Below are 22,963 nucleotides of genomic sequence, written 5' to 3' on the forward strand. Positions count from 1 at the left end.
TATTCCCTTTGCAATTAAAACCAGAAAAACCAAAGGGTTGTCTGCCATTTTCTAAAGCAAAATTAAAACACCCCATTTACCAACCCATTTGCCGAAACTGGAAAAAACAATGGGGCTTTCACCCTTCTTCCCTCTGCTAGGACCAGTGAACGCGCCCATCATCGCCGGACCACCACCAGATCTAGTGGCCGACATCGCGCAATAGGGGTTTCAACCCCGTTTTAAAACACGCGGTAAGTGTATTCATTTTTCCCCTTTCTAGTACTATTTTTGAGAAAGAAAAACAAATCGAAACTTAAAAGGTGTGAGATCTGAAAGAAAATCACCTAACAATCAATTTATCTGCGATTTTCCTCTGTGTCTTGTGGTATTTGTTCGTATATTCTCTTTTTTAAATCCAAAAAAAACGTAAAAAAAATACACTGTTTAAACGAGTTTATATAGCCTAATTTCTAACTACTTGTTGCGTGCTTGCTGGTGCCAAGCGGAGATCGCGGGGAGGTGGTGTGGCGCACGACTCGGAGTTGCGCGACGTGCGGAGCCCGGATTCAGGCTTGCGGCGCTGGGTATTATGTGGGCTTGTGTTTTGTTTTGTATATTGGGCTGAGAGATGTGGGTTAGGTTTTGGGTAATCTGTTGGGCTTTGGGTTTGTTTTAAATTTGGTCCTACAGGTTCAACATTAGACCAAACTCATAAGTATACCAAAACTATATAAGGAGTTGGTTTTTCTTTTTTTATTCTTTTTAGTAATTTTTAAGCCAACGTACGATGATTTTAAAAAGAGAATTAAATGTGAAATTTTAGATTAGGAAACTCAATATTTGCAATAAAATTACTACAAATTCTTACATTTTCTATTTAATTCAATTTAAAGTATAATTAATTAATTTAATTCTATTCTAAATTCCCCCCTCAAACAGCAAAAACCAGGTGTAACTTTCTCTAAATTTTCTATTTCTGTTTATTAAAAATAAATTATATGCAAAGAAAACTCTCATTTTCTCTGTTTTTTTTCTTGAATAAAATCAATTTATCATCACCAAAAAAACGCAGGTAATTTTCTAAACCAAACATTTTCTTGTTGAAATTTGAATTTTTTTTTGTTGATTGGTTTTTATTTATTTATTCATAAAAGTAATTACTTGATGTCAAAATTTTAATTTTTTTTAGGTTTTTTTCTTCTTTGGTCTTCTCGGCTTTGATCCTGGGATTTGAAATTCTCCAGACAAAAAGGAAAAAAAAAAAAAAGGAAAAGAAAAGAAAGAGAAGGTATTTTTAGTTTTTGAACCTTAAATTTAATATGTTTTGTTTGTTTAAACATTTGAGTTTTTGTTCAATGTGATTAATAAATATATATATTATTATGGAGATCAGTAAATTAAATGAAATGGCCTTTTTCTTTTTTTCCTTTTGTTGCAGATAATAAAAATGTTAACTTTTTCTTAAAGCAAGTTTGGAATTATTAGATAATTGGGGGGTTATTATTATTATTTTAAACAATTTGGAATTTTTATTGTTCAAAAAAAAATGATACTGAGTAAAAGATGTTAAAATGGTTCAAACCCAAAATTGGAATAGCATAAAGGAATGATTCTAGAGGATGAAAACAGTTTAAATAGTAAAAAATATGGCAGTTTTTTATTTAAATTTAATAGTTTTGCAGCACATTGCATTCTAAGAGTAAGCAATGGTCAGAACGTGCTTGAACTGTCATAGGTTTTAAAAGCTCGAAATTTAGTCATTGGTTAAGTTGAAGCAGTAACTTATATATGGTGACTTGCTTGGATAGTATGTTGAAAGTAGATGAGGCTTTTTATTTCTATTCTATTGATCCTTTCGAGCTCGAATTTGTTATATTCGAATGATCTTAGGCACTCTTTTGAAACATAAATGTGTTACAGATCTTTTCTTTGTGTGTTTGATACTTTTTTTTAACATATATTGAAGGTATGGATCAGAAGTTTGGCTCGGTTAACGATTAGAGTTGCTTTGCCTTGGTATTCTTGAAGAATGCTCCTAAGGTGCTTATGAGATATGACAGTTCTTGTGGGCATCTAGCCTTTTAAAATTGACTGCAATAGAGCATACTGGTACGGACATCATGTACCACAGGTTAGGATACTGTTGTTTTTAGCTATTAGAAAATGTTGGTGTAATTGTTTGAACCTGACCTCAGTCTTATGTGTCTTCACTTGGCAAAAGATTTTTGGTTTATTGCTTATGATGACAAATTCTGATGACCCCATTTACTACACTATTTCGATGCTTTGCAGTGCATTTTGCAGGAAAAATTGTAGTCCCAGGCTCATTATCACGGCCGTTATCGGAGCTGTTTTTGGATTTTTTGTTGGTGTTTCCTTTCCATCTGTTTCCCTTTACAAGGTATGTTTGCCTTAATTTATATCTAGCTACGCCTGTGGTTGATCTATCATCTGTATGATTTACTTCTAATCCCTTCAGATTCGAAACTTTCCTTTAAGCCTCGGACCGTCAGTTGGTGGAGCCACATCTGAAAGCAAACAATTCTATATGGTCGGATCTTCTGAATCATATCGAGCCAATATTTATAAGGTGCCTGTTGCTTAATGTTTTGTTATCTGTAAGTGGAAAACATTTTATTGATGCTCTTCAGATTATACGTTTTTGAATGATCAGGGAGAGTTTTGTTTACCCCCGTGTTCTTGAACCATTATATTCTGTTTTCATGACTTCTTGTGTGGAGCAGTGCTCTTTGTTCAGAATTACGGCACAGTGTTCGGTTTTGGTCCTTCTCCTTAATTGTTTTCTGCTTCTATGTTCTCCCAGATATATGATCCAACAAATCCTCATGGTGCAGAAACATTACCACCAGCAATTGTTGTACCAGAGACCGATCTTTACCTGCGCAGATTATGGGGTGAACCTAGTCAGGTATGATGCTTTAAGTACTATTTACATAGAAATGTCATAAAACATCTTTGAGGAATGTTTACATGCAGCATATTGTGTTATTTCCGCTAGAAAAGGTTCCGATGCATTAGGGCCATTTTGGCACTATATCACTATCATTGTCAGCTCGGAAACATATGCATTGCGGCATGCTAAAATATACTTCATTGCGTCTCTTTGTTCTCGGTTAATAAGTGTCCCTCTTATCATGATTTTTCCTTGAAATTGCAGGATCTAAAGAAGAAACCAAAGTATTTAGTAACATTTACAGTTGGTATTGATCAGATGAATAATATTGATAAATGTGTTAAAAAGGTTTGACAATGGGACCATTCCATCATTTCTTCACCCCCCCGGCCCCCCGGTTTTAGCTTTCAGAGTTACTGACACTTGTTTATTCTTATGTTGAGGTAGTTTTCTGAGGATTTTCAAATAATGCTTTTTCATTATGATGGCCGGACCACTGAATGGGACCGATTGGAGTGGTCAAAGACTGCAATCCATGTTAGTGCAAGGAAACAAACGAAATGGTTAGTTTTTAAGACACTACATCTTTCTCTGTTCCTTACATCTCTAATTTTAGTCCTCCCTTGTTAGATTAGCTTAACACTTAAAGGTCATTCAAGTCGACAATAATTTTGCTTCCCTGCTCGTGCGCACATGTGTGTGTGTCTATCAGGTGGTTTGCAAAAAGGTTTTTGCATCCAGATATTGTAGCTGCTTACGAATATATTTTCATATGGGATGAAGATCTAGGAGTTGAAAACTTCAATGCAGAGAGGTTGGTCATATTTTAAGCTTAATTTCGACATTTATATTTCCCTTTCTAATTTCCTCTGCACATGTTACCAGATATATAGAACTGGTCAAGAAACACGACCTGGAGATCTCACAACCAGGTTTGGAGCCCAATGTCGGACTAACATGGCAGATGACAAAAAGGAGAGAAGACCAAGAAGTTCACAAGTAGGCTCTCTCTGCAATTACTTTACCCATCATAAAAAGTCATGCCTTTTGTTTTTTACCTTGAAGTTCTGCGTTTCGACTTGGTTCACAGGTTTACCAAGGAGAAACCTGGCTGGTGTAGCGATCCACATTTTCCACCATGTGCTGCGTATTGCCTCTCTCCCTGTCTCTCTCTTATGAATTTTACAATTTAATACTGTGTTAGTGAGCAGGTTCAAATTGGCTCCGACATCATTACTTTGGAGTGACTAGTTAAATTCTGAAAAACGGGAATCATGTCTGCCTGGAAAATCATAATGCACGAGCTTTAGTATCCTCGATTTGTGAATTTTTAATGCACTTCACTGTTAAACATTCCTTGAACCGGATGTCTTCCTTTCCCTTGGTGCGTTTAATACTGTTGACTTTCTTTCAGTTTTGTGGAAATCATGGCGCCTGTATTTTCTCAGGAAGCTTGGCGATGTGTATGGTATTTGATTCAGGTAAAAGTGGTGCTTAAGGATTTTGTAGGCTTTGTCCAAATTGTTTAGAATATTTACATTCTCATGGATTAACTGACTAGATAGGTTGCACTGGCAAATTTCAAACGGTTTCCTTGTTGCCAGGTCCGACCCTTTGGTGGGAAATTGCACATCTGAGGTTTAATTTCCCTATTAGCCGTTAGCTCGGGTTATTTAGGAAAATTACAATTGTGAATCGTTTTGTTACTAGCACCTTTCAGGGTGAGTAATGGAAAGAGAACGAAGACACGGATTATTAGGAGCATACAACAATGTTTTAATTTTACTTAATAACTTGGTGCAAATTCTTTTGCTCCTTTTTTTATAATATCGAAATGCTTAACGATTCGTGTTCTTGTAGAATGACTTGGTGCACGGTTGGGGATTAGATTTTGCTCTCAGAAGATGTGTTTCAGTGAGTAGTTTTTGACAAATTTTGCTTTCATTCTTCTTTTCTTGAATTACTCATTTCTGGTGCAAAGCAGCATGATATAGGTATAGGAATATGACCCTCCATGGGATCAGAGAAAAAAAGCTTGAACAGACCCGTGTCAACTCTTATTTGACACTAAAATCTTAGTCCAAGTAACATAGCTAGAGAATTGGAGAATTTATTCGGAAAAATCAGCATCAAAGAAGCTACTTTGTAGAATCGATAAAAGCTGTTAATTTTCTAGAGAAAGCTTCACTTTCAACTATCTAATAAAAACATGTAAAGCTAGCTTCTCCTAGTCCTCATCTTGGCCTCTTATTTAATTTTGTGCTAATTTTCCATTTTCTTCTCCATAGCCTGCACACGAAAAAATTGGTGTGGTAGATTCGCAGTGGATTGTTCATCAAGGGATTCGTTCTCTGGGGAACCAGGTGAGTCCTCATCAGCTTGCTAGATATTTTGACTACGATGTATGATGAAAAATGTTGTGGTTTATACCCCCATACATTTTACTTGAACATAGCGTTTGATCTATATCTGATATCCTGAGTGGTAAGCATGGATGGAGAACTTTAGCTTTTGATCTATTACTTCGGGATTTTTATGCTTCATTCATACTCAAACATGTTTTTTTATGGCCATCATGATTATAACCTCATTACAATGACTTCTTTCAAATTTCAGGGCGAGACGCTCGGTGGGATATCTCCCCGGGATGCGGTATGCATATTTTATGAATTTCGACATCAATTTTGTATACCTTTTAGCCTTTTTTGGCCTCCAAATGTCTTTGCATGGTGTAGGTACTAAATATGAAGTCTTAAAACCAACTAACATACTTCTTTTCTTCTCCATGCGCAGGTCCGAATAAGGAGCAAAATCGAGTGGGCGATGTTTCAGAAGCGACTTGTGAATGCCGACTTGGCATACGTTGCTCAGCGTGGCAAAGGATAAAGAAAACTTTTTATTATTTCCACCTCCCACCCACCCAATCCACCCTCATATGTGCATCTATCATCTCACTTGCTAGGCTTAAAGTCTTGGGTGACATTTTTTTTACTGCAATATGGTGGACTCATTTCCCTAACCCACATTTTTTTGTATCTTAATATTTCTTTTACAGATAAAAAAAAGGAGGTAAATTATTTTTTTACCAGTTCTTCCTCACGAAAAACAATGTTGGGGTGTCTTCCATTAAAATCATGATGATTGTAACAATTCCATAAGAAATTTTCTTCTCTCATCTTAATGATATGAAACCATTGTTTTTTACATGTTTTGCATTGTATTTCAATGTATGTATGTATGTATGGGATATATCATCAGTTAAGTTATTGTTGTCATTATTGAGTTTTATAAGGCAAGGAAGAGCTTTCAGCTGATTTCATCAAAATACTTCATTTCTTTTGACCCTGTTATCATCATTAGTTCAAAAAGACAACACAACAGACAAAACGGAAGATAAAATTATAGTTTTGGCCCCTTTACTATGTGTACAAGCCCAATTTTGGGCCCTAAATACCCACACTAAACCCATTAACCCAAACACCCATAGCCCAAACACAAAATTTAAAAAAAAAGAAAAAAGAAAAAAAACCTAAACTAAGAAACCCTATCCCACCGCCTCCAGTCACGTCGACAACAAGTGGCCTCTGCTCCACCGCCTCTGCACCTGCAAGCATTAAGTGAAGGAATAGACAGATATTAAGCAAAAATAGAAAATGTAATAGATATAAAAGACCGACCATTGGGGCTCTCGGCATTTTTTTAGATACAAATAAAGCATTCAATTTTTCTAGCAAGGAAAACAGCAATATCATCCATCAAAAGAAAAGAGAAACAGCATCAAAAAAACTAAAAGCCCTCAGAAACAGAAGCCATAGGCACAAGGTGATTCGTTTACTTTCCTTTTTTTATTGTTATTTCATAGCCAAATCTACCTATTAAATGCCCTTATATAAGTATAAATATACAACATAAACAAAGGAAACACACTTAAAAACAAGAAAAGGAAAATTTTTTACCTTCGACCGCCGTGCACCGTGGTCGCCGGCGCCAGAGACGCGGCGGAGGACGGTGGAAGACCGCCGGAGAACTGACCGAGCTCGAACCTGCAGAGAACACAAAGAAAAAGGCTTAGTTTTTTTTAGAAACAAACAGCAAAAATGATTTCAAAGACAAAATTGACTTATATAGATGATACAAAACGGCGCCGTTTCGGTCGGCACCCATAAGCCCAAAACGACGCCGTTTGGCTACCCTGACCCGAGAACCGGCTCCGACCGGCCTCAGGATCCGCGCGTTTTCGTATGATGGTTTAATTACGCGCGCAGTCCTTCTTCTTTTCACACGTTTTGCAATTAGCTTTTTATTTCTTTCAAATTGGCCTCAAAATTCATCACGTTTTGTGATTTAATCCTACCTCCTGCGACGTCGTTTTAAGGGTTCGGGTAAATTACCCTTTTGATTCTCCGCAGTCGCGCGCGCATTCAAAGGGGTCCCCTCTTTCGTATTTATTTTAAAATTGACCCCGAACTTTTACTTTAAGTTCAATCCAGTCCATTTTTTGTTGTTATCTTCAATATTGTAATTAAATTAATTAATTTAATATGTCATTATTATTATTTTGTTAATATTACTATTATAATTATATTTTATTTTTTTGTTTATTTATTTATTGTTTATTATTAATTCATTGATTTATTATTATTACAACTATCATTACTATTATCTTTTATTTTTTATCACTATTATTGTTTTTATGTTTTTATCTATCAGCGTTTCATCATTTATTTTTATTTTTAATTTTTTTACTTAATACTTATATATATATATATTACATAGTATTATTAATAGCCTTTAATATTATTACTTTTGTTAATATATTTATGTCACATATATATATACTTTTTATTATACCACATGCTACGCATATATGTATATCAATATTATATTATGTATATTTTTCCTTTTCTAAATACTATATATGCATATATATATTTTTACATATTATGTGTACATTTTCTAATATATATTATGTACATACTTTTAAATATTATCATGTATTGGTATGTATATTTATGCAATATCTTTAATAGTCATTTTCTAATATTATTATCATTTTTAATATATATATATCATATGCATATCCTTTTAATATTGTGTTCTTCTATATGTTATGTATATATTTTTAATAAATGTATTATACATTACTATATCTATATAGTATTATTTTTATTATTGTTGTTATTCCTAATATATATATACATCTTTTAATATCGTATTATATATATATACTTTTATATCATATTATTGTTATACCTATTTTCACCCCTATTATATTTTATACATGTATATATACCCTTTATATATAGTAATATTATTATTATATATATATATATATATATGTCACATATTATGGCTCATAATATTTTCATTTACTTATTATTTTACTCAAATATTATTATTTATATCACTATTATCCTTACATTTTCACTTATCACCTTTTAAATATATTTATTTTATTCTTTCCTCACTCACATCATATGTTATTTACTTATACACGTACGTATATACACTTTCATACATCATTTTTAAATCATTACCCGTATTATTACTATTAATATTATTATTACCGTTACTATACTATCATTCTTTAGTTTTACATAATAATTGTTTATTACGAGTTCTTTTTAATTTCGAACATCTCCTGCTTTATTCATTATTTTCTTTTTATTTGTTTTATTCGTTTATCTTTACTTATATCGTTATCATCACTTTCGTTATCATTGTCATTTTATTTTGTCATTTTTATTTATTAATTTACTTATGTATTCGATCGTTTCCTTTTCCTCATGCATTTATTTATTAGCCTTGTTATTATTTTACCTAGCGCAATTGCTCGTATTATTATGTTTGACACTGTCACGTTTATTTTTACGCATTCGCCTCATGGTTTGCTTTTATATCTCATCATGCTTTTTATTCGATACCTTAAAATAATTCCTTCATAAAAGTGATATTCCGTATTTGGTAATTCGAGACAATCGTGCCCTAACTTACTGGGTCTCGATTTTTCTCATTTAACCTAAATAACGGAATACTCTTTTAAATCACTATACGAGTTTTGAAAAATGCTTATTCTCGAAGATGCGAAGTGTTGTGCCCTAACTTATCGGGTATGACATTTTGTCATCTTGAAATAAGAATTTTGTTTCGAAATAAAGGAAATATTCGGTGTTTGATAATTCGAGAAAACGTGTCCTAACTTACTGGGTTTCGACTTCTCTCGTTTATTCTAAATAATCGAATGCCCTTTTAATAAAATATACAGATTTTATAAAAGGCAAGCTCGCTCTCGAAAATGCAAGATGTTGTGTCCTAACTCACTGGATGTGACATTTCATATTTTGGGACGGGAAGGTCTTTAATATTTGAGCATTTTCTTTACAAAGAGGGATCGTATTTCAAAAGCCTTTCAAGTTTTCAATTTTCGACACTAAGACACTAATTAATCAACTAGGTACTAATTTTGGGCGTATCGAGGGTGCTAATCCTTCCTCGTGCGTAACCGACTCCCGAACCTGTTTTCTTGATTTGCGTAGACCAAAATTGTTGTTTAAATAAATCCAACTATTTATTAAAAACAACCACTTTTACGAGGTGACCCGATCACACCTCGTCAAAAAGGATCGGTGGCGACTCCCGTTCTTTCATTTTTAAAATCCAAGTCGATTCCCGATTTTCCTAAAAAATGGTTACAGACACTATGCTTAAATTTGGGATTTAGTAGAAGGACCAAAATTCATAATTTGACCAAAAGGAAAGAGAAGGTTGTCTTGTAATGAAACATTGATCTGTCAACTGCTGTTTGCATTTAAAGTTTGACATTTGAACCTCATTGATACTTGGAAATGAAGAACACTCGGCAACTAATTAGCAGTAAAACTAGGATTTGATCCTGAAACTGAGTAAATTCCTTGTGGGTCTGGCAAATACAGGTAAAAGAGAGAGAAAAAATGAGATTAAGTTGATAAAATTATTTAAGTCAATTTTGATTAAGGTCCCTATATTATACTCAGATTTGAGATTTAATCCCTGACATAATTTGATCCTTCTACTTTATTTATATCAATTTGTACTAAATTAAATACATAAATCAAACCTCAAATCAAGCACTACAATTCCAACAATTATTCAGAGTATATAATAATGCTAACTACTAAACATCTTTTCAAGGAAGTTGAGCTATCATATATTTATACCCAACACAGCAAAACACAGTATAAAATAGTATGAATATTCTTCATCATCAACACCCCCAACCCCCCAACAGCGGAATTTTCAGTTGTTGATGATTTTTGGTCAAACCCTAGGTCCTAGTGACATTAACCAATGGGGGGTTCAAAGGATGTTTTTTTTTTTTGCATGGTTGGTGGAAAGGCCTTTATTTTATCATGAGTGAAAATGAAGTTATTATTATAATAATAATAATTTTTTTATTTATTATCACCAAACTCACAATTGAGTTTTAGGATGGCAAAGCCCCTTTTGCTTGCATTGGGAGGTACCTCATTTTTCATTTAAGAAGAAAAAAAATTTGTTCATCTTCACCTTCCTGGCTTGTGTGCTAAGGATCATTTAACACTAATCTAGAGAAAGGGAGGTAAAAAAAAAATCGAAACCGAAAGCGATAAGTTTCAATTTGTTTCAATCTTATCAGGTTATTTAAAAATAATAATAATAATAATAAATTGAATTTTAACAGGATGAATTAAGGATATTATGAAAATTAATGGTCAAATTACATCAAATTAACATTTAAGGATTAAATCTCAAATTTAAAAATAGTAGAAGGATCAAAACCAAAATTTGCATTTGAAAGTTGGTATAAGGGCTGTGATACCACTAGTTTGGAACGTTTAAAGTACATCAATCAGTTGGACTAAATAATGCATGTCGCCTTCATAAAAAAATAAAATTGGATTAATTACACTATACATTCTAAACTATTGGTTAAATTCTAAATTTGTCCCTAAATTTTATAATATTTTAATTGAAACTTTAAATTAAGGTACTATTTCAATCAAATCCTTCTATCAGTCTAACTATCTACTTCGGTGTTAAATGCAAAGATTGGTGTTAACACTAGTGCCTAAACTGTTGTTCCAATAGGGTCGGAAGCGTGTAAATTATTGTACTAAAAAATCACACAAAGTTCAATTCCCAGGGAAGAGAGGTGGATCACATGGATCTCTTAAATACCAAGTCTTTCCTTAGTCAGAATATCCCTTCTATAGTAATTTAATAGCACAATTAAATACTACTATTATACCCTCAAATATTGAAAGAAAAATAGGACAAAAAGAACATAAGAGTTTTAACGAGGTTCGGTAAATTATACCTACGTCCTCGGGTACTAACACCAGATGATAACTTTACTATCTCCAAAATATTACAAACAAATAGAATTCCTTAAGAATTCTCAAATGGGAGAAGAGAGAAAACTAAGAGAGAAAGATTGGTTGGGATGAATTGAAATGAGAAATGAGAAGGCCTATTTATAGTTGAGGTTCAAGGACCAAACAATAAATAACCCATTATCTCAAGGACCAAAAAAAAATTATCCCTTGCCACTTTTCCAAAGTTGGTGGCTGTCATTATTGATTGTCTCCCATTAATGTTAATGGCAACCATTATTAATTGTCTTCCATTAATGTTAACATAAACTACTAACCAAAGGACCTTATTGGGGAAATACTTTTGTTTGAGGATTTGATTGAAATATTTTTAAAGCTTGAGGATGAATTTAAAACTTTTTCTGCAGTAGATTTTATTTTTTATACAATCAAAGTTTATATTAGAATTTAGGGCATGGGAGGTTAGTATAAAATTTTAACCCCTTTTCTTTTGAGTTATTAATATTTTTTAAAATGAATTAAATTCAAAATAACCCACACTCGAAATGATGAAAAGATAACTAACTAAATCTGGGTTTTGAAAAGAGTGAGTAATTAAGTAAATCCGGGTCAAGGAGAATAGGAAGTGTAGGCATATGATATGATGGGCAACAGCATTTTAAAATGTGAATGGTTGTTGTTGCTTAACTTGAACGTCAGCTTCTTATGGAAAGTAAAACAAGCCGTACTTCAAATTGTAACAGCGTTAGGCACCAACCCTCTTAGCATATTCCAACACTGTGAAAACACAACATCATAAAAAGGCTGTTTAAAAAGCCTTCTTTCTCAAACAACACCACAATCATCTCTCTCTCTCTCTCTCCAAGCTTCTGCAAACTCAAAAAAAGCTTCTCAAAACTCTCATCTTCCAGTTTCTGTTTGTTGTTAAGAAAGATATAAACTTGGTGTTGATTTTGATGGAGTTGTAGGATCCCTCTGCAAATAATCTTGTATACTTATTTGTACTCTTTTCAAAGGTGTCTCTCTTCTCTCTCTCTTTTTCTTTTTCAATGTGGGAATTTGGTTGATGAAACTAAAACTTATTTTGGTTGTTTAGATAAATTCCAGGGCTCCTAGAACTCCAACGGAATCTGCTTCTTTTATATAAAGGTAACATTTTGTTTACTTTTGACTTTTTTTCATGCTGAGTAGCCATTGTTACCTATTGTGCTTTCTCCCACATTACTCTGACACTAATGAATCCAAATACAACAATCTACAGCTAATCAACCACCAACTATGAATCAAATTGCAGCAGTGCACATGCAATATATATAGCTGTCTTTTCTGATATATATATATAAATAATGTTGTTTGATTGAGTGAGCAGAGAGAGATGGGAGAGATGTCAAGCTTCCAGTTGGGTGTGATTGGGGCCCTGTTTCTGTCAGTTGCATCATCAGTCTCCATTGTCATATGCAACAAAGCTTTGATGAGCAATCTTGGCTTCCCTTTTGGTAATTTTTTACTCCCTCTCTTTCTTCATACATCACATCTTTAACATTTGCACTCCACATAAAATGAGTACGATGTTCGAGCCTTCAAATACATGGAAAAAACTTTGAATCAAATGAAAGTTGATTTTCTTTTGATCCTCTACTTCCTTTCTCCTATTTTTGGCCTAATTTGGATTTAGTCTCTCTACTATTATCAAATGTGAGTCCAAGTTGATAATAACATTAAGTTTTCAAAAGTTAACGATAATGGGGAATGTGGGCTTAAGTTCTAAAGGGAACTAATTAATTCTTTTTTAAATTTGAGGGGTCTAATAAAACTTACGATAAAAAATTGAACAAATTAATGAGAATTTTCTAAAAATTTTGGAGGGCTTAATAAGATTTTCCAAAAATTTTGAAGAGCCTAATGAAAATTTTTCAAAATTTTTAGAGCTCAGTACATTCCGTCACTGACTAACCAACCTTATCAATTCAGACTCAATAATAACACTATAAAATCAGAAGACAATCATATGTAAAATTAAAGTAGAATGATTAAATATCAAATTCCAACATAGTATAAGGAGTAAAACCATAATTAGACCCTGTTTTTAATCTGTCTCCTTTGGGGTGCAGCCACAACACTAACAAGCTGGCATCTGATGGTAACATTTTGCACCCTCCATGCGGCGCAACGGTTCAGTCTGTTTGAGAGTAAACCAATAGACATGAAGACGGTGATGCTCTTTGGCATCCTTAATGGTGTCTCCATTGGTCTTCTCAACTTGAGCCTTGGTTTCAACTCCATTGGCTTCTATCAGGTCTACTTTTTCACTTACACGTCCATTCCAAACTAACCATAAGGTAGACCACACACCTGTTTAAAAATGACTAAGCTGAAAGAAGAAACCATTTGATATACTTTAAAGACTCAATCAAAATATTTTCAAGTTCAGGGACTAATTTAAAATCCAGTCTATAGTTTGAAGGCATCTCATAAAATACATTTTTAGCCCCTAAGTCTGGGTCCTCATTCTTTGTGGTGCCTTCATTTGGCAGATGACCAAGCTTGCAATCATACCATTCACCGTATTATTGGAAACCATCTTCCTAAAGAAGCAATTCAGGTATTTTATCTTTCTTTCTTTCTTTTTTCATTTTAAATAGCCATTGCTTACGATAATTAAGCCCTTTGAGATTTACATTGTGCAGCCAAAAGATAAAGATGTCACTCTTCGTTTTACTAGTTGGAGTTGGGATTGCCTCCATAACTGATCTCCAACTCAATTTTGTTGGCACAATCCTTTCTCTTCTTGCCATCGTCACCACCTGTGTTGGCCAAATTGTATCCTTTTTCTTTCTTACTCTTATTGCTTTCTTTTATAGCCGTCTAACTATTGATTTCTCAATAATTGGCCATGAATCAACTAGACTTGTCAATCGGGTCCGCTAGATTGGTTTTGGATTGAGTTAAATTGGGTTTTAAATTTTTCGAATCATTTGGAGTACGATTTATTCTAAGTTCCGATTGTTTTAGATAGAGATGTTAGTGGAGCAATGTGTGGGTGGATATTGTCAAATTCACCACTCTTACGCATTTGGCAAGCTCTTCTATGGCACTTACCCTACTCAACTAGGGATTTCAATCTTAAAAATCACTATCACATTCATAAATGTTGGATACATTCATTCCCAACCTGCCTCAATTCATATGTTTTATGTTTAATTTTTTTATAATACATTTTCATTTTTATATAAGAGTAAAATAGTAATTTTATATAGTGGGACAAGGTAGGATAGAATAATGGAAGCAATTATTATAACTGCATCGAATTCACTATTCAAGAAAAAAATTCATTTACATTCTGAACATATCAAATCAAAATCCATCAAGTGACATAGGTTTTGTCAATCCTAATTTCAAACTTGAGCTACTATAGTTTTGGTTTTATTTTTTGTTCAAGTCATTCAAGCTTGTAAATTGGATTTTTCGGATTAAGATATCTCGAATTAAGTTATTTAGGTCATTTTAGGTTTTGGTTATTTTTTGTTTGGATCATTTTCAAATTCGAATTATTTATTTTTATGGTCGTTGATTTAAGTTTAAATTTAAATTAATCGATTGAAATTTTTATCAAAATTCACCATTGATGAGCAATTACATATTTGCAAAGTTGATTTACCATTTCAAGAAGTTTTTAAATGATCTTGAAAATAACCCTTCAAAGGTTTATCCTTGAACTTGAACATAGCTGACAAACACCATACAAAAGAGGTTGAATGTATCTTCAACCCAGTTGCTGTACCAATCAGCTCCATTTCAGGCAGCCATTCTTTTTGTCTCTGGTCCTTTGGTTGACCAGTTTCTCACCAAACAAAATGTGTTTGCCTTCAAATATTCCTCTATTGTCTCGGTAAGGAAATTTAGCCTCTCTTTCAACACCATTTCATCAGATTCCTCTATTCTGACTTTGGGGTCAAATTAGAATTTTGGTCCCTCTTTATTCTCACATTTTGGGATTTAATCTCGTACTTTGTTTTGATGTAATTTCAGCCTTTAATTTTATAATGTCATTCGTTAGTCTAAATAATTAACATGTTAATTATTTAAGCCAACTAAAGGCATTAGAAAAATAAAATTTAATTATGTTAAATTAAAGCATAAAGATTAAATCTCTAAGCTAAACATATTAGAGAGACTAAAATCATAATCCGACTGTAATTTTTGGTAACTAACTGGATTTATTATTATTATTTTGGCAGGCATTTATCATCCTCTCATGCATAATTTCAGTATCAGTAAACTTTAGCACATTTCTGGTTATTGGGAAAACATCCCCAGTGACATACCAAGTGCTTGGCCACCTCAAGACTTGCCTGGTTCTTACATTTGGCTACACACTGTTGCATGACCCTTTCACTGAAAGGAACATCATTGGCATCTTGATTGCCATTTTTGGGATGGTCTTGTATTCATATTTTTGCACCCAAGAGAACAAAAAGAAGCAGGCTGATCCATTGGTGTCTCAGGTAATATTATATATTATAAATTTGTCTAAAGACCGAATTATCTATTTAAATATGAAGGTTCATATGATAATGGAAGGATTCAGATAAAAAATATTAAACTAAATGTAAATTTATAATAAAAAAATCAAACTTAAATTATTATCAGGTGTATTGTCAATAAAAATATTTTTTTAATAAAATAATTATATAACATAATTCTAAATGGATTTGAGTTAGCCATTTAAAAATATAGATAAATTTAAATAAATTTTAAAGTCCATATTTTAAACTACTAAATTTGAATAAATTATATATGATGTTAATACCAATGAATCTGGCTCGACCCATACATACTTCATGTGTCTATACACATACATATATTCATAGTTATTTGTATCCTTTATGATTTATCCCAAGAAATGTTTGTGTTGGTTTTTTCCTTTCCAGATGAAAGATAAAGAAGGGGCACCATTTCTGGGTCTAGAGAAAGAAGGCCAAGAAGATAAAAATGCAGACAAGGATTCTCATGTCTAAAAAGAAAACAGGATTTTTGTCATAAAGAACCATCTGTCTTTTAAGGTGTTCTTTCAAACATATTCTTTAAATAAGTCACTCATTTTCTAAATCATCTTCTTTCTTTTTTTTCACAGCTTATAATTGTAGAAAATTTATGGAATGATTAGCAAACTGTAATTTGGTTTCAAAGTAAATAGCAAGAAATGTTGAAAGAAGAAATATGATGCCCAAGTTTATATATGTACATATAAATATAATAAATAGGGTTAATTTCTCTCAAATTATTGGAAATTTTTTAAATTCATCCTTAAACTTTAATTTGAATTTAAACTTTAAACAATTCTATTAATCTAGCTATTGATTTTTTTTTACTTTAAATATGTGGTTAAGAATTATGTTTGATCGATATTAATGGTGATTTCTTTTAAATTTAGGTAAAAAATATAATTTTAATAATAAATTCAAAATTAAAAAGAAATTGGATTGTTGTTGAATTTAACTTTACTCATAGGTTTATTCTAAATTTCATTATTTTAATCAATTTACCTAGTGTATTATAATTTGTTTGACCGGGATTGATGTTACTCATCTCATATCATTAACTCAATCGGTGATAGTACAAAAAAAATTATAAAAATTTTAAATTAAAAAACTTATACTATTATAATTTATCTAGCCGAATTTGGTGTAACGAGTGAAGTGATGCTAACTCAGTTATTAAATGTACAAAAAGTTAATAAAAATTTTGAATTTTAAAAATAAAATAAGGGTAAAAATGTCCTTTTTTAAAATTGTTAGTTTTAAAAATTTATTCATCCCTCTTGAATAACTACACACTTAATATTTCAACAAAAATATTCATTCACAGGTGTTCAATTCACTCTACGTAAGATTGCTTAACACATTATCACTCATGTTATAACATTGTAAGAACCGAACTAGTAATCAAACCAATCAAACTGTTCATTCTAAATTCAATCAATGCAAAAAAAAAAAAAAAGTTATAGAAAACTCATACTAAATCAAGGATAAAAAATAACAAGAAAAAAACTAATAAATAAAATCAAATAATAATAATAGAAGCATAAACATTCATTTAATAAATTATACAAACAATATTTAATATTTTAAGTAACTTAATTTCAGTTCCTACAGTTTTTTACTTGTGCAAAGAATTTTTTATCAGTTAAACTCCTCTTTGGTTTTATGATAGAGATTGAACCAATTAAATTATTGATTCTTGGTTCAATTAGTTGGCTCATTTGTGATAATTTGGTTCTTGTAATGTAATATTTTATTATTTGTGTTAACCAATTGGATTAACAAGGAGAGGAAGTGATAGATTAGATTGTGGTTCACCTCTATAAGTTGGGTAGGGAGCCAACGGGAATGGAGTTGGTCTTTTGGTGGGATAGTATGAGAGAAAGAAGTTTTTTATATGGAATGAGACTTGGCTTTCTTTATTTATTTTTGTGAGCTTTTATATTGGGAGACAAGGTTGTCTATGTGTTTAGAGACTATTGATAATGAGATCATATTCAGTTCCTTTACAGTGATGATGATGTGATGTCTTAGGATATGACATCTTAGGACAATTGTGTAATCAATGTATAACACTCTTAACCCGTGTTAGTTGTCGGAATAGGGTTTCAGAGCATTTCCAAGTAACCATAATCTAATCATTCATTTCAAACATTTCAAAAATCATAAAATGATTCAACATTAACATGCATAAAGACCCTTAATAAGCCTTTAAGAGTTTGAAAACACTTTAGAAACGATTTGAAACTAAATTGGGAACATTTGAAAAATTTTGGAAAAAGTTAGAAAATTTTTAACTACAAGGTTCACACGGCCGTGTGACTCACACGACCAAGTCACACGCCCGTGTCTCTGGTCGTGTGGGCATTCGAAATAGAGACACACAGCGGTGTCCCAGCCTGTGTCTGTGCCCATGTAACTCTCTGACTTGAGTCACACGGCCAAGCCACGCACCCGTATGCCAGGCCGTATACCTTTTGAAATGGCTTTGCATGCCCGTGTGCTAGTCGTGTGTCTCACACGGCCAAGTTACATGCCCATGTGCATTGTCCTGTGGATCTAAAATGTGCCTTAAACAACAAAGTTACCAATTCTTATATGCTTGAACATTAAATTACTCAAAAACCATTCGTTTAACCTATTCAAAACATAATCAAACACATTCAAAACATGCCAAAATAATCATCCTAGGTGCCTAACCAATGTACCTTCATTGGTACCACATTTATATCATCAATTTATATCATCAAAGCATCATTCAAATCCAAATTATAAACATACCAAATTCAATCCATTTTGCCTAGTTCATAAGCATTTAAGCATGAACTTAAATTTACATGCACATATCTAGATTTGGTTCAATTTACTATACCATACAATGGCTTCAAACACAAACACATGTTTATATATTTATCAAACCAACATTACATTTATAACCTAATTTGCAATCCATCCACAAAATAACTATCATCTAGACATCCTAGGTACATTCCTACACAAAAGATAAACATCACCACATTTGAGTTCGGGATTGTTGTTGGATACTGAATCGGCAATCAAAAGTGAAATACCTAATCTACGCACGAAAAGACAAAACCATACCCTGAGTAAAACTCAGTGGTATTTCAATAATCCGAACATTTAAAGACAAGATAATATAATACGCACAATTGAATTATAAGCACAAATTAATGTCTAGTATCATAACTATCATATGCTAGTCTTTTTAATTCATACATATTAGCATATCACTTTATATTGTATTCAATTTACACATGCTATCATATTTCATTTGCTAAACAATGTCCCAATTCACACAATTGCTATATAAATAGATATTCACATATCAAACCACATTTATTTGTACAATAGCATTAGCCATTCAATACTCAACTCATGAATATATCATTTCATGCCATAGTCAATTCTCATCACTTACTATATAATAGCTTTTCACAATTTGATCCACGTATCATTTAAACAATAACATTATCCATTCCATATCCAATTCATGATTACATAACTCATGTATCTCATTTTCATGTTTCAAATCACTATCCCAATTTCAATTCACATACAATATCATCCAATATCAATCATAGTATCATTTATTTAATTACCCCTATTAACAGGACTCGGACTCAGACTCGTACAGATACACGGATCCAACCAACACACCAGTTTGGCACTCAATGCCTCATCGGATAAATCTGAAGTAATAACTACTCCCAGAGCTATATAAATTTAACACCTAGTGTCTCATCGGTTAGACCGAAGTAAATTGGCACCCAATGCCTTATCGACTCGAAGTCGAAGAAATCTCTTAACTCTTCCTATCCTATGGCATGCCATCTATATTCGACTCAGCTCGATACAGTTAATAGGGTTTAATTTCACATTTCAGATATAACCAATATCCAATACTAATTTTTCATATAATTACATATATACACATGAATTAAATTCAATCTATAATAATCAATATCCAATTTTCACATTAACACATATATTCATTTCAATTCAATAATCAATACATTCAATATGAACCTACCAATTCAATTCATTTCAATCAATTATCAAAATGTCAATTACTCACCTCAACACTTACCATATGCATTAAATTAAATTATAACAATTAGCAACTAAGTTCGGATTATAGAAATATAAACCAGGAATTTCGAGCTATTCCACGTTGATTTTATCTTTCCCCTTTTTAGTCGAGGATTCTGTATGATGTCAGCTACGGAATTAAAACAATTAAAATTAATCGATAAAATAATATTTCAATTTCATATTGAATATTGAATATTTAAATTTTTACTCAATATTTGTCTAAATTCCAATTTAGTCCCTAAATCAAGACTAATTTGTATTCCTCACATTTAATTCTATATTTTCATACAAATTTAACTTTAAACTAAATTTAACTCCCTATTTCACTTAAACCCATAAATTTCAAATTTTTCACAATTTAGTCCCTAATACTCAAATTTTACAATTTATTCTACAATTTAATCCTTTTCCATTTCTAACTTAAAAATCTATCAATTTAATCCCTAATACTAAAATTATTCAACATTGACAACACTTAAAAACTTAATAATTGGTAAAATTTTAACATGGGTCGGGTAACCCTAGCTACTGAGATTCCAAAAACATAAAAATTACAAGAAAAGGGACTAAAAATTGACTAACCAATTAAACTTTGAACCTTAGAAGTCCCTAAGGCCGTGCGTGACTTTCTTTTTCTTTCTTTCTTTTTTTTTCTGATTTGTATGGCTTTATCTTTCTTTATTTTTTTTTATTATACTAACTTTTTTTATTATATAATATATATACACATTTACTTAATTATTAAAATTCTTAATATTATAATATATTTTAACTTTAACTATTATAATATATAAAATAAATTTACACAGAAATTATATAAATAGCTCATTAATGTCGTCCACTTAATAGAATAGGCATAATTGCTTCTTTAGTCCCTTTAATTATTCTTTAATCTATAATTCAACTTATTTAGTCATTATACCTAATTACTTTTAATATCAAATAAATTCGCTTAATCGAAACCTAATTAAGAGTCTGATTTATGGGAATGGAGTTTCGGGAATGCACTTTCTGACACCCCTAACTATCAGGTCGTTACACAATGACTCTAAATCTCTACGTGCGTCTCATGTATGCTCAGCGAAGATATAATGTGGTATGAGGTTCATCTGTTGTAAAAGGTGGAAGGTTCACAGCGTGTGTAGTTCATTGGCTTAGCTAGGATTGCCAAGCGTGCGCAGTACCGTTGAAGGACACATGTAATAGTATGTGATGTAGATATAACAATTTGATTGACAAAATATAAGATTACTTAAAAACACATATTACTAAATCATCCTCGTAGAATTTTTTTCTTTTCTTTTTACAAAAATTGTAGCATATTACTATTATTTAACTATTATTTAATTAACTTCTCATAACCTTTTTAATTTCTTAATTGTTTTAAAGATAATTTTTGTATTATAAATAATTTTTGTATTATAAACTTTTTAAACTCAAATATATTGTTTTACCCATATTAGGGTAATGTGTATCACAAACTTTGTTACATGATTATCAATAAAAAATTTATTTGAGGAATGGTGTCACCATTTTATTCATTTAATCAAAAACTGGTAATTGTTTCATCATATCTCTGAAACGTTTTATATAATTATTCTTAATTTGGTGTTGTTAATGACAACAATGGCACCTAAAAAATTATTTTTTAAAACTAAAGGTGATGACCTCAATAATAATGGGTCATAATGAATTATTTTTATAAATAATCAAAAATTTTAAATATTTTTTATAAAAAAGCGGATTTGAGTGTATGGTGCCAGATTCCAAAGTGATGTAAATAGGACAAAATTGTTAGTTGCCTTTCTGAAAATTTCCAAACCATGATACTTTATTTGAATATTAAAAATTGATGATGATGAAAGGGAGCGTACATTCATCATGGACAATAAAAAATATTTTAAGCCATTAATAATTACCTGGGGTTTATAATTTATATTTTTTTACTAAAACTATAGAACAAAATTGTAAAATAATATATATACATACCAACTTAGGTAAGTGAAAATAATTGTAAAAAAATATTCTAAAAAAGTATAGTTAATGATTAATGAAATTTTGGTGAAATAATTAAGTTAAAGATTTTAAAATTATATTCATGTTTGAAATTCAAACATACCTCTTTTTTTAGAATGCTATTCGCACATGACAATTGTATATAGCGAATTTCAAACTTAAGTATTCAATGACTTAGAGTGTTATCTTTTACCATCAATACCACAACCTCAATGTCAATATATTGTAATTTCAAATAAACATTTGTTTGAAGGGAAAATATTTGGTAAATTGCCAGTGAAGTTTTTAAACTCCATAAGCAGAGTCAATGGTTGACAAGTATCATATAGGATATAGAAAAATATTTAAAAAATAAATATTTTAAAAAAGAGAGATATATGTCAATTTTTTAAAACTGTTTGTGAAATAAATAAAATATATTATCAATGTATCAAATACTAACGTTTTGTTTGAATTCACAAATTAAATAGGATCAAATTAAAAAAAAAAGGTCAAAATATGTTATGTACTTGAATGAAGTTTGAGATTTAATCATTGTACTTAAAAAAAGTTAGATAACTCTTTTTTTTTTTTTCATTTGAAAAACCTAGTCCTATCAATGGTACTATTAGCATTGTTGTTTAAAATCTACCATAAATACCAATGCTTTAACAACTAGATTAGTGATTAAAGTGACAAGACCATTCGTTATTGGTTCAATCATATTAAAATTAAATTTTTAAAATTTTCATAAATGTAAAAAAGTTAGAAAATTTATTAAACAAGGAAAAAATAATAAATACAATAGAAATATAAACATCCATTTTATAAATAATAAAAATAAAATTACATATTTAAACAAATTTAAATCCAGTTGAATAGATTTTTAACTCGCTTTTTTATCCGTACAATCGGTTTTGTGCCGATTCAATCTTCATCCAATTTTTTGGTACTATTTGAACCACCAATTCATGATTTAGTTGATCGGTCAAGTCTGATTTCAACAACTAAGAAGCAAATAGTTGTAAACTAAAATAAGAATAGTAAGAGTTAATTTGGTATTATTA

The 22,963-nt window shown here is 31.3% G+C and overlaps 2 protein-coding genes and 1 long non-coding RNA gene across 15 annotated transcripts; 2 read left to right on the top strand and 1 right to left on the bottom strand.

Moving 5' to 3' along the window:
• LOC107963889 (uncharacterized) lies at positions 1-6,100 on the top strand. Of its 12 annotated transcripts, none has more exons than XM_016900408.2 (17): positions 16-233; positions 486-1,054; positions 1,172-1,270; positions 1,949-2,113; positions 2,275-2,383; positions 2,462-2,572; positions 2,807-2,911; positions 3,161-3,244; positions 3,344-3,459; positions 3,609-3,710; positions 3,782-3,895; positions 3,987-4,043; positions 4,311-4,377; positions 4,757-4,810; positions 5,185-5,259; positions 5,513-5,548; positions 5,690-6,100. In XM_016900408.2, exons 4-17 carry the CDS (start codon positions 2,103-2,105, stop codon positions 5,780-5,782), a joined length of 1,134 nt encoding a protein of 377 aa, XP_016755897.1. In that variant the 5' UTR covers positions 16-233; positions 486-1,054; positions 1,172-1,270; positions 1,949-2,102; the 3' UTR covers positions 5,783-6,100. The 12 variants fall into 12 exon arrangements, 10 of the variants coding, with proteins under 10 accessions (XP_016755893.1, XP_016755897.1, XP_040962844.1 ...); XM_016900409.2 differs by having other exon boundaries at positions 34-233; positions 486-566; XM_016900411.2 differs by having other exon boundaries at positions 34-233; positions 491-1,054.
• A 110-nt stretch (positions 6,101-6,210) lies between these two features.
• Positions 6,211-7,376, bottom strand: LOC107963890 (uncharacterized). The gene is made up of 2 exons (XR_001702069.2): positions 6,853-7,376; positions 6,211-6,500 (listed from the first exon to the last, which is right to left on the bottom strand). It is a non-coding gene; the product is annotated as an uncharacterized lncRNA (long non-coding RNA).
• Positions 7,377-12,011: 4,635 nt separating this feature from the next.
• Positions 12,012-16,356, top strand: LOC107963888 (UDP-xylose transporter 1). Of its 2 annotated transcripts, XM_016900403.2 has the most exons (9): positions 12,012-12,263; positions 12,344-12,396; positions 12,617-12,743; positions 13,359-13,543; positions 13,782-13,849; positions 13,935-14,067; positions 14,975-15,136; positions 15,486-15,752; positions 16,179-16,356. In XM_016900403.2, the coding sequence occupies exons 3-9, from the start codon at positions 12,623-12,625 to the stop codon at positions 16,263-16,265; spliced, it is 1,023 nt and encodes a 340-aa protein (XP_016755892.2). In that variant the 5' UTR covers positions 12,012-12,263; positions 12,344-12,396; positions 12,617-12,622; the 3' UTR covers positions 16,266-16,356. The 2 variants fall into 2 exon arrangements, with proteins under 2 accessions (XP_016755892.2, XP_040962862.1); XM_041106928.1 differs by lacking the exons at positions 12,012-12,263; positions 12,344-12,396 and having other exon boundaries at positions 12,598-12,743.
• Positions 16,357-22,963: the final 6,607 nt, after the last annotated feature.

Source organism: Gossypium hirsutum, chromosome A03 (assembly GCF_007990345.1).
Source record: "Gossypium hirsutum isolate 1008001.06 chromosome A03, Gossypium_hirsutum_v2.1, whole genome shotgun sequence".
In the NCBI taxonomy this organism is placed as follows: Eukaryota; Viridiplantae; Streptophyta; class Magnoliopsida; order Malvales; family Malvaceae; genus Gossypium; species Gossypium hirsutum.

Bases quoted from the DNA above. Each gene is read 5' to 3' on its own strand.
- LOC107963889 (XM_016900404.2), top strand. The intron at 3,896-3,986 runs GTAGGCTCTCTC...CTTGGTTCACAG, and splicing joins GAAGACCAAGAAGTTCACAA to GTTTACCAAGGAGAAACCTG. The intron at 4,378-4,756 runs GTAAAAGTGGTG...GTGTTCTTGTAG, and splicing joins GTGTATGGTATTTGATTCAG to AATGACTTGGTGCACGGTTG.
- LOC107963888 (XM_016900403.2), top strand. From the start codon at position 12,623: ATGGGAGAGATGTCAAGCTTCCAGTTGGGTGTGATTGGGGCCCTGTTT. The intron at 13,544-13,781 runs GTCTACTTTTTC...TTCATTTGGCAG, and splicing joins ACTCCATTGGCTTCTATCAG to ATGACCAAGCTTGCAATCAT. The intron at 14,068-14,974 runs GTATCCTTTTTC...ACTTGAACATAG, and splicing joins CCACCTGTGTTGGCCAAATT to CTGACAAACACCATACAAAA.